Here is a 12155-nt window from a genome sequence, read left to right as displayed (position 1 = left end):
CCAGAATTGGCTGTATAGTTAGTGGATCAGTAAGATAATACTCTCCTCTGCAATGAGGAATTAAATACCATTACCACAATTAGCAAAGATCATTAGCGCACTGTCGCTTTGTAGCAAATTGAACTAGCAGTCCAGAACAAAAGTCATTTTCTGCTACTTCACAATCTCTGGTTTAGAAATCTTTCTTTTTTTAGCCCATGCAACTTAAGTAGTGGCACAGTTTAAAACTGTGTTTTAACAAAACGTTTCAATGCTTGTTCTTGCATGCCTATGGAGTAAAAAAAAGAAAAAAGAAAGCTCAATGAAAATGTTGATTCACTAAGCTGCTAGTTTGCTGTGGAAGCCTCCTATGTTTAAGAAGCATTTTCTCTTTTGAATATATGCCTAGAAGCAACTATTTATGGCATCTATTTTAACAATGTTGTAATTGAACTATTATTTTTTAAAAACATTTCCTTCTAGTGATGGAGTTTTATGTCCTGTGTTTTCTGAGTTGGTAAAATAATAAAGTCCTAACTGGCTATCTATAACCATGTACCCCCAAAGAGTTGGATCTGTTTCAAGAGAAAATACTGTGTAGTATCATCTAAGAGGAAACTTTGGAGCAGCAGAATAGAAGTTAACAGTCCATTGTAGAATTAATAGCTTTGTATTGAATATCTGATCTTTTGAATTATCAGCTATTTATAGTTAATGGGCAGTATCCAAAGAATGGCGTCAAGCAGAGCTTTCCAGACTGTGTGTCACGGCATGTTAATGTGTCAGTTGCACTGTGTAGGTATGTGCTCCTCCCAGGGTTGGAAAGGGGTTTGTTTAACCTCCGGTTTGCTAGTAAGACTGAATTACTGTGTCATGAAATGATGCATGTCTTTAAAAAGTGTGTCACCAACATGCAAAGTTTGGAAAGCTCTGGCATAGAGTTAAACCAAGGGGCTTCTGCTAGGCCAGTAGAAGTTTTTATTTTATTTTTAAGTTTTGGTTCCCTAGGCCAGATTAGTCAACCAGGTTCCCTCCAGATGTTGGAATGCATCTCCCATCATCCCTGAGTATTGTCCATGCTGGCTTGGATTGATGAGCGTTGGGAACCAGCAACACATGAGGGGCACTCTGCGGGCTACCCTTGCCCTACAATCACAGGCTGGTTGTGAACCTCCCCTAAGCTTCACCAGCAGTTTTGGTAGATGAGAAATGAGGCTCAATTCCATTTAGATTCATGGAACAGATTTCATAGTTGCTTTGATTTTGGCACTGTTTAGCACAAGCCGTGCTAATAAAAGAACTTGGAAGGCAACCCTGCATAAGTAGTAATTAGACATATATTTACATTGTTCCTTCTTGCATCTCAGTGCCTAAGAAATAACTTGGCCAAAGGATAAAAGAGACCTTTTGACATATTTTGGCACCTTTAGTAAGTTTTGGTTTACTAAACTGCAAGCACAGTTCTGGAGTTGGAAGTTTTTTCTTAGCTTAGTTAGGGAAGAATACTGCAGAACAGGGTGCTTTTTAATAGGGGTGTTCATGGATCCCATTCTTTCACTTTCATGTATACAGTCATACCTCGGGTTAAAGACGCTTCAGGTTGAGCGTTTTCAGATTGCGTCCCGCGGTGACACGGAAGTAACGGAACGGGTTACTTCTGGGTTGTGCCGCATGCGCAGATGCAGCAAATCGCGACCCGCAGACGCGGGTTGCGTTCTGCTCAGGTTGTGAATGGGGCACCCATTATGTCTTCAGAAATTTGACAGTATAATTTCCCCCCAAAGATCATCTGAGGTGCAGAATGAAGAATTGGAATTTATCCAGATTTAAGAGGCGGTTCAGCATGTGACCTGCTTTCACCCTACCCACTATCTTAATTGACGTGGAGACTTATTTTAGGTAAAAAGTCAGAAGTCATGCCAGCATGTGGGTCCCAAAAGAGGAGCGGTCGCACCAATTTTTGTATCTTCTCTTTCTCAAATAACGGCAGAGCCCACCAGTCCTGTTATTTGCCACCCACTGTTGATTCGTTTTTAAGGTGGTTGCCATTCTCTGACCTGTGGGTTGCGCTCTGTGCTGTAAACCAGTTGGGAGGCAGTTTTTGTATGTGGCATGGCTTGCTGATTGCTAAATGCCGTGTTAACTTTTCTTGTAGCAACTCAGTATAGGATTCAGTAAATTGTCTCAAGATAGAAGGCTTGGTTTTCTTTAATTGCAACCGTTTAAAAAAAATATTGCTCATTGAATGAACTGGGAAATAAAAACTTGACCCTTCAGCTGGAGCGCTCCTCATTTGACACTTTTCCCAGCTGTCAGCTGGGCTCCTCAAATCATTTAGCAGACGTGTAGCTGCCTTTTCGAAAGCACAGTTTGGTCTGCTTGTGCAGGTCAGGTGTGTGTACATTTCTACATATGCTGCAAATCGTACAGTGGGCTATACCGTATTTTCCGTCCCATAGGGTGCACTCAGTTTTTTTGGGGGGGGAATAAAGGGGAAAAAATATTTTTCCCCCCAGGTGCAGGGCTGGGGCGGGGCCCGACCCCAGCCCCCAGAACAGGCTGCTATCCGCAAGCCGTGGGAGAGCTGTGCGAAGCCCGAAGCCTGGGGCATGCTGAGCTCAGCGCGCCCCAAGCTTCTGGGTGCAGGCAAGCTCTCCGCTAGCCGCGGGAGAGCTGCGCGACTTCGCACAGCTCTCCCACGGCTAGCGGATAGCTTCCTGAAGCCTGGAGAGCAAGAGGGGTCGGTGCGCACCAACCCCCCTCGCTCTCCAGGCTTCAGCGAAAGCCTGCATTCGCCCCATAGGACGCACACACATTTCCCCTTCATTTTTGGAGGGGGGAAAGTGTGTCCTATAGGGCAAAAAATAGGGTAATTCTTATTTGCTAAGAAAATGTTGCTGCCTGGTCCACCTCATCTCAAGTTTTGTGTGCCTCCTGGCACTCAGCATAGAAATTGAGCCTCCCTCTCTTTCAGTTTAAGGCTCCAGGACTGAACTTTCCAATAAGTCCCTTCTCTCAGGAAGCTTTGCATTTGCAGCAGGTGTGTTTTAGTACATATTTTGAGAGGCGGCTTATGGGGCTCTTTTTCATGGAAATCGGAAAATAAACATAAGCTTTTTATAAGTTCTCTCTGTCTTGCCAACACTGCCAACCTTTCATAATTAAGTTGCTAACCTTCAATATTTGCTTCCATTTATAGTCTTGTCTTTTTCTGTGTAAAGCTGCTGGTCCTTCTAATGGCTTTTTGCTTGTGTTATTAGTAGACAGAAGAAAAGGAGACATGCACAAGTAGGCTAGTCTAATCTAACCATAACAGTCTCTTGAAATAGTTAGTGGTTATAAGCTATAACTTGTCACGTGCAAGAGCCTATCTAACTGGGTTTGACTTTCTAGATAGGACGGCCAATAGCTATATAGTTTGAGACCAAATGAAACATGACCCTACAACCAATGTGAAACAGTGGGTATTTAAGTGAGTTAAGGGAGGACTACAGTTGTTCCCTAGGCATGCGGGTGGCGCTGTGGGTTAAGCCACAGAGCCTAGGACTTGCAGATCAAAAGGTCGGCGGTTCAAATCTCTGCGACGGGGTGGGCTCCTGTTGCTCGGTCCCTGCTCCTGCCAACCTAGCAGTTCAAAAGCACGTCAGAGTGCAAGTAGATAAATAGGTACCACTCTGGCGTGAAGGTAAACGACGTTTCCGTGCGCTGCTCTGGTTCGCCAGAAGCGGCTTAGTCATGCTGGCCACATGACCTGGAAACTGTACGCTGGCTCCCTCAGCCAATAAAGCGAGATGAGTGCCGCAACCCCAGAGTCGGCCACGACTGGACCTAATGGTCAGGGGTCCCTTTACCTTTACCTACAATTGTTCCTGGGTGTTTAAATCACCCCATCACCCCCCAAAAGGCAACAACATTTAGATGCTTGCAAGAGTTATACTTCAAAAGTTCCACTCCAGTTTTACTTTTCAAGCTGCATGAAACCATCTAAGGAAGGTCCTTACACCAGCTTAATAACCACCTTTGTTTCTTGCCTAAGTGACTATTCAGATAACGTTTCAGGCCTCATTTATTATTGCTGTTATCATCTTACTTGTTACTTTCGTTGAAGATGGTTGTAATGCTGGTGAACCAAGGCCATTGCTGTCAGCAGCTGTTGCCTTTTTCACTGCTCTTTGTAGAACAGACTGAAAATGATGATGCTGAAAGTAGCTACATGTGACTAGGAGAAAATCCATATATAGAAGAGCTTTCTCGGGAGGATGAAATGTGTGGCACAAATGCCAATGCGTAGAAAAATGTGCAGCTGCTTAGGTCAGGTGAAACCAACTTGAATGGCGCATGTCTTTTTATCAAGAAGGGAATGATGAATTGGTGTTGGTGGTAACTTTCACAGTAGAGAAAAGTAATTTTGAAGCAAGAAAACTCTTTGGATGGAAGAACCATTAAAGAACTTGTAGCTGGGTATTGTTGGAGGGTGTTGCAATAGTAAGAATAGGATAAGAAGCATAAAAAACCCCGAAAATACCAGGTGAGAAAAATGATGAGTTAAGGAAATGACAAATAGTAGTTTGCTTTAAGTGGTTCTACTAGAGCAGGCATAGGCAAACTCGGCCCTCCAGATGTTTTGGGACTACAGCTCCCATCATCCCTAGCTAACAGGGATCAGGGATGATGGGAATTGTAGTCTCAAACCATCTGGAGGGCTGAGTTTGCCTATGCCTGTACTAGACGTTATCATACTGTTTTAGTTGAGTGATTGTTGCCTCTGGGTAATCAGTATCCAAAAGTTTTTCAGTGGTTTAAGCTTTGCTTACGTGTTAGCTAAACAAACTTTTCTTCTCCCACAGGAGGAACAAGCTGCTAAGCTAAAGGCTGAAAAGATCAGGGTTGCTTTAGAGAAGATTAAAGAAGCACAAGTTAAAAAGGTAAACCATAGTTCTTGCATTATCCAAAGTCAGTCTTGATATGTTGTGGAGGTCTGTTTTGAAATATTTGTTCCCTGTTGAGGAATGCATACATATGGCATAAATACAGTGGTGCCTCGCAAGACAAAAAGAATCCGTTCCGCGAGTCTCTTTGTCTAGCGGTTTTTTCGTCTTGCGAAGCAAACCCATTGGCGGATTAGCGCTATTAGCGGTTTAGCGGCTTTTAGCGGATAAGCGGATAAGCGGCTTAGCAGCTTAGAAAAAGGGGGGGAGGGGAAAAAACCCGCAGGAACTCGCAAGACATTTTCGTCTTGCGAAGCAAGCCCATAGGAAATTCGTTTTGCGAAGCACCTCCAAAACGGAAAACCCTTTCGTCTAGCGAGTTTTCCATCTTGCGAGGCATTCGTCTTGCGGGGCACCACTGTATTTTCCCCATGGTTGTATTCACATCGTGTATTTTTCTAGCGTGATATTCTCATCTGGTGGTGCAGTTTGCATTTGTATCACATCCTAGTTGATTAGTTCTCAAATTCTGAATAGAGTAGTGAAAAGGGGAGTCCGTAAAGATGTCTTAAATTTTAACACATTTTGCAACCAAGTACCATGGATGCAGGTGGCACTGTGGGTTAAACCACAGAGCCTAGGACTTGCCGATCAGAAGGTCGGCGGTTCGAATCCCTGCGACGGGGTGAGCTTCCATTGCTCGGTCCCTGCTCCTGCCAACCTAGCAGTTCAAAAGCACATCAAAGTGCAAGTAGATAAATAGGTACCGCTCTGGTGGAAAGGTAAACAGTGTTTCCATGCGCTGCTCTGATTCGCCAGAAGCGGCTTAGTCATGCTGGCCACATGACCCGGAAGCTGTACGCCGGCTCCCTCGGCCAATAAAGCGAGATGAGCGCCACAACCCCAGAGTCGGTCACGACTGGACCTAATGGTCAGGAGTCCCTTTACCTTTACCATGGTAGTATGTCTACAATATGAAAACTAAATAGGAGCAAGCTAGCTTATTATCTTGTTTTACTGAGAGATAACAGTAACAAAATGCATGTAATTTCATGAATTTTTGACTTTGTGCCTTTCTTAGTTTGCAGTTACTTAACTTGCTCTTGAATTCCACTGAAATCAACAGGAGAATTGGGGTCATTCACAGAATAGCAACTTATTAAGCCAAAAATGTTGGCAAGGTTAATTCAGATTGCCATTTTATAGCCTTTTAAAGTAATTGATAACAACATAGGACTAATTAGAAAAACGTCAACATGAACATGGTAGCATTTACTTTTATGTTTTCAACTTCTGCCTGGCTGATTTAACTCTGTCTCCTTCTGTCTACATACAGCTTGTAATTAGAGTCCACATGTCAGATGACAGCTCCAAAACAATGATGGTCGATGAACGACAGACAGTAAGACAAGTGCTTGACAACTTGATGGACAAGTCCCACTGTGGTTTTAGCTTAGACTGGTCTTTGGTAGAAACCATCTCAGAATTACAAATGGGTTAGTAAAGCTTGAAATACAGCTTCTTCATGTCTCTTGCTCCGAGCGGATGCAGAATTTTTCCGATACGTGGTCCTGTTTTAGAACTCTTTGCTAACTTGCTCTGTATTCATAATCTCAGGTATTTGAGTTTTCAGTTTCCAAACTATGTGTTACAGCATCTCAGGGATCTAAGACTTTTAGTGAAGGGCCTGACGTTGTACTTTTTGTGATCTCTTATTAAAAACCTATGGAATTACTGGATGTGCTTAATGTGGCTACTCCTCATAATTGCATGTGGAAAATACTATGATAAAAAAGTCAAGTAAACAAGCCCAGTTCCATTGCTCTTTTTAAGTCTGTAAACCCCATTCTTAGATTTCGGTAATCCACTTGTTGGCTTAAATAAAATAGGATTACAATCTGTCAGGGGTTCAGGAGCAGAGGCACAGGGGAGAGAGGAAGCGGAGAGCGAAGGGGAACAATCCGAGGGCAGCGGAGGAGAGTATGACATTGGGCCAAGAGATTCCATGAGCTTATCCAGCGATTCGGAAGATTCCCAGAAGGGGGCACCGATGGCCAGGGCAAGGGGGGTCCCGGGAAGGACACGCCAGAAGCAAGGGGCCAGCGGGGACTCCCAAAGCAGCAGCTGGAGATCGGGACCAGCTTCCCCACCAGAGCGTAGCGGGGGGGAAGAGTCCCATGGGTCAGGGCCGGTTTCCCCTCCAGTGGGGAGGGAAGATGAGTCAGGGCTGACCACGCCCCTATCGCTGAGTGAGGGAACGGGGGGGGAAGTCAGATCCAGCTAGTCCCCCCGAAGGGGGAAGCAGTGACAGGAGCAATGTAACGGTCAGGAGGAAGGTTGCCGGCTGGGCGCGCGCGCCAAGTTCAAATGTACAGGCACGCGGGACAGCAGGGAGCTCGGATTGGGAGCCAGGTCCTAAAGCACGCCGGAAGCAGGGGGAAGAATCCGGGGAATCAGCATCAGAAGAGTCCAGAAAGGGCGACACACCAGCGGGCAGACGGACCCAGAGGAGAAAGGAGCAAAGGAAGAGGTGGAGCAAGGCTAGGGTCTTGAACTGGTGTCTAGGGGGAGGAGATTCAGATGGAGCTTCAGCGGTCTAGGGTTGAGACGTAGAGCTGCGCGCCGCAGCTTTGAAATTGAAACTGAACCTTAATAAAGACTTTTGTATATAGCAAGAACTGGCGTTGGTCCTTTGTGAGCTGGGACCTTGGGCAGCTCTGACACAATCGTTCATTTATTTTGCTCATATTTGCATGTCCTGATAAGCAGGATTCCTGGCTAATGGTGACACATATATATCAGATATATTTAACCATGTCATTACTGCTTTTTGTCATGAGTCAGCAAACCATTGCCCCCCCCCAAAAAAAACCCCATCCTGTGTTTATAGCTTAGAATATTTATTATGTGATTTGTTTATTACGCAGAGAGAATCTTTGAAGACCATGAAAACTTGGTAGAAAACCTCCTCAACTGGACAAGAGACAGTCAAAATAAACTTATGTTTGTAGAACGTATAGAAAAATATGCACTTTTCAAAAATCCCCAGGTGAGTATATTGCCTCCCTCCCCCCCCCCCCCCTTGCATCTGAGCACCTTTCTGGCACTTACTATATTTTAATATATGAAACACAAATTATACACACAATAGTGGAAATACCTCTCTTTAATAAAGTTTAACTGAAATACATACACAGAATAAACCTCTGCATATACAGTGGTGCCTCGCAAGACGAAAAGAATCCGTTCCGCGAGTCTCTTCGTCTAGCGGTTTTTTCGTCTTGCGAAGCAAGCCCATTGACGGCTTAGCGGATTAGTGCTATTAGCGGTTTAGCGGCTTTTATCGGCTTATCGGATAAGCGGCTTAGCGGCTCAGAAAAAGGGGGGGGGAGGGAAAAAAAACCCGCAGGAACTCGCAAGACATTTTCGTCTTGCGAAGCAAGCCCATAGGAAATTTGTTTTGCGAAGCACCTCCAAAACGGAAAACTCTTTCGTCTAGCGAGTTTTCCGTCTTGCGAGGCATTCGTCTTGCGGGGCACCACTGTACATTTCTCAGTCATGTGGCTGTTACATTCATTTTTAACAATGAAAAGCAGGGGGAAGGGTCTACTTCGCTAAATAGTCCATAAATGACCATATTCTGGGGAAGATTTCCTTCCTGTGTTCTACAGTGGTACCTCAGGTTAAGAACTTAATTCATTCTGGAGGTGTGTTCTTAACCTGAAACTGTTCTTAACCTGAAGCACCACTTTAGCTAATGGGGCCTCCCGCTGTTACTGCACCGCCGGAGCATGATTTCCGTTCTCATCCTGAAGCAAAGTTCGTAAGCCGAGGTACTATTACTGGGTTAGTAGAGTCTGTAACCTGAAGCGTCTGTAGCCCGAGGTACCACTGTATTGGTATATAGTCAATAAAGTCCCCAATATTCTAACAAAAGTATATTCTAACAAAAGACCAGAGTCCAATATGCTTCATCTGTTTGGATACCCGTCAGGTTCCCATATTTGTCTAGCCCCCCTGAACTTTGAGAATTTAATAGTGATCAGTAAAAATTTGAAACATGACCCTTTGAGCTTGAGGTATAATCAGTTAACAATCTTTCAAGTACAGTCATACCTTGGGTTGAATACGCTTCGAGTTGTGCACGTTCGAGTTGTGCTCCGCGGCAACCCGGAAGTAACAGAGCGCGTTACTTCCAGGTTTCGCCGCTTGCGCATGTGCAGACGCTCAAAATGATGTCACGCCCATGCGCAGAAGCAGCGAAAAGCGACATGCGTGTGCGCGCGTAAACGCGCCGTCGCTAGTTACGTTTAACTCTAGATGCGAACGGGGCTCCAGAACGGATCCCGTTCGTATCTAGAGGTACCACTGTAAAAAGTAAAAAGTTTTTGGGATACTATATATGAAGAAACAAAAAGATGCTTAGAAGCCCTATAGAAAAGAAACCCGAGGCTTACCTGTTGGGACTATTGGGAAAAGATATCCCACAAGAAAACAAAGTAATTTTTGTATACGCTACAGCAGTTGCCAGAACAGTACTAGCCAGTAAATGGAAAAGCGAAACAGTCAAACCAGAAGCTAAGATCAGAATGGAAATGCTTTGAAGAATATATAGAAAAACACTGTTCACAAAAGAATATGTTGATATGCATAGATTAAGATTGTAGAGTTTAAAAGAAGAATGAAGTTTGGAAGGAGACATGAAAGATAATTTAGATAAGGAATGCAATGTTAATATTTAATATAATATATAATAGAAATCGGCACGTGGTGGAGGCGAGTCAAGGGTGGGTGGTGGGTGTTATGTATGTAATGTTATATATTGGTTTATTTATATTTCTTTTTTGTTTCCTTTTTTCTTCTTTGTATTCTTTTGTATTACTTAAAATAAAAATTTAAAAAAAAACTTTTTAAAAAGTCTTTCAAATCTGGACAAGTTTATTATTGTACATTGCCTAACATTTGGTTTCACCAAGAAGGTTCAAATCTGTCCCCAAGGAAGCCATGAAAGTGGTGTGACTTCTTGCCTCTTTGATCTCTTCTGCAGCACCTTTCTTGTAAAAGACACAGACCATTTATAAATTCTTGGAGCACCAGAGTCTATGTCTGTTGAAAAAGAGGGGATGATCTCTGGGACTAAAACGACAGTTCTCTTTGATGGAACTTTAAGCATTACTTTTGTAAATCTCTTATTTAACCACTCTGAGGATTGAAATTTATGTTTGTAAAATGAGTGAACAAAAAGCAGAGCCCTGGCAGCCTCCCCAGACTCCAATTTTACCCATTGTCTGTCCTCAGCCACAATGGGAACCATGTGACTTATATGTTTAGTCTTACAATAGAGAGCTATTGGACATTCCCCAGTCCCCTTCACTTGCTGGCTTGTATATAAGAGCCTTCAAAATTTGGGGTATTATTGAGCCAAACGCATACTGGTGTACTTTTTTTTTGCAATTTCTTTATCTGTTGTAAGGAGCATTTGAAATAAACAGAGTTGTTTAAGGAAGGGCGTTTTTTCTCAAATGCTACCAAGTTTTCCCATCCTTTTCCACGGTTTGCCATAAAAGTAACTTTGTTTACATTTATAGATATTTGAATGCAAATGGTGAAAACTATGGTAACGTGCCGGGATTAACAGCATATCAGATAAATCTCTTTGGAGCTTAAATGGAGTGGAATGTTAAAAAACATGACTTCAAATTTAGTAAAGTTGATTCGAAGCCCAGCAACCTTTTTAAAAATAAACTGACTCCTTTCTGAGTTTGAGAGGTGTTTCAATAGGTCTGGACATCATCTGCATCCCCCCACAAAAACTATTTGTTCCTTCATAATGTTGATTTCATGGACCAGTTCTGCTTCAGCCTTCTTCCGATTGGTTCTGTGGCAAGATAAACAAGAGATATCTCTGCTTTGTCCCATGCTACAGATTGGTTTTGAATCCAAATTGCTTATCTTGATTGTCATAAATATTCCATAGATTCCCCACCCACCCCAATATTCCAGCAACTTTGATGCCCAGTCCCATCCTAATTACTTCAATCAAAGGCTTCATAAATACCTTGCACAAGACTCCAAGGGAGTAAACGTTTGGTTTTACAGAATTGTATATTTAGCCGAGTCCTGATTGCGTCAGGTATTTGGCAAGCACATGTAGATTCAGTTATCTGGATCGAATCCAGAAGGGAGTGTTAGTACTTTTAATAAAAATTTTAAAAACTTCTCTGGTTTATAGGGGAGTTTTTGGAGAGGTTATTCTCAGAAACGGCACCCTTATCAGCATAGGGATATGATGATTACATTTCTGAATTCTAAGCTTCAGCTGAAAATCTCAACCTCTCTCTTACAGAATTATCTTCTAGGGAAAAGAGAAACCTCTGAAATGGCAGACAGGAACAAGGAAGTACTACTGGAGGTGAGACTTTCCACATTATTGATGTGGTGGCTGTTTTGTTGCTGCTGCTATTCATTTATTGCTATGCAAGAATGGTGAAGGAACTTAAGTCCCGCCTACAGAGCTCATAGGGACGCGGGTGGCGCTGTGGGTTAAACCACAGAGCCTAGGACTGCTGATCAGAAGGTCAGCGGTTCGAATCTACGTGACGGGGTGAGCTCCCATTGCTCGGTCCCTGCTCCTGCCAACCTAGCAGTTCGAAAGCACGGCAAAGTGCAAGTAGATAAATAGGTACCACTCCAGCGGGAAGGTAAATGGCGTTTCCGTGCACTGCTCTGGCTCGCCAAAAGTGGCTTAGTCATGCTGGCCACATGACCCGGAAGCTGTACGCCGGCTCCCTCAGCCAATAAAGCGAGATGAGCGCCGCAACCCCAGTTGGCCACGACTGGACCTAATGGTCAGGGGTCCCTTTACCTTTACCTTACAGAGCTCATAATCTAAATCTAAAGGTTAGCTAATGTGTGCTGGAAGAAATATCCCTGTGACTGCAGAATATTCTCTTCAAATCTATGTTAACTTTCTATTCCAGGAGTGTTTTTGCGGAAGCTCAGTAACGGTGCCAGAAATTGAGGGTGTATTGTGGCTGAAGGATGATGGCAAAAAATCTTGGAAGAAACGTTATTTTCTTCTGCGTGCTTCTGGAATCTACTATGTTCCCAAAGGAAAGGCAAAGGTGAATCTTCTGTTTCAAAAACTGTTTTAAGACTTGTGCCACTCTCATCTTTTCAAAACCCTGACATCCCAGTTTGTCACTCCCATCGGCTCAAGTTTGCAGCCTGCCAGATAGAATGATCCCC

General features: G+C 43.5%; 1 protein-coding gene across 5 annotated transcripts in view; it reads left to right on the top strand.

The window, feature by feature from the left end:
* The window catches only part of RAPH1 (Ras association (RalGDS/AF-6) and pleckstrin homology domains 1), an 82964-nt gene that overhangs the window by 62276 nt on the left and 8533 nt on the right, over positions 1-12155 (top strand). For all 5 annotated transcript variants that reach the window (XM_081856776.1, XM_081856775.1, XM_081856774.1 and 2 more), the window contains 5 exons: positions 4827-4904; positions 6244-6403; positions 7835-7956; positions 11254-11319; positions 11888-12031. In XM_081856776.1, the coding sequence (XP_081712902.1) occupies positions 4827-4904; positions 6244-6403; positions 7835-7956; positions 11254-11319; positions 11888-12031 (570 nt within the window). The remainder of the gene's footprint in view (positions 1-4826; positions 4905-6243; positions 6404-7834; positions 7957-11253; positions 11320-11887; positions 12032-12155) is intronic.

This window comes from Podarcis erhardii (assembly GCF_964252035.2).
Source record: "Podarcis erhardii genome assembly, chromosome: 1".
Lineage (NCBI taxonomy): Eukaryota > Metazoa > Chordata > Lepidosauria > Squamata > Lacertidae > Podarcis > Podarcis erhardii.
This window is presented reverse-complemented; position numbering and strand designations above follow the sequence as displayed.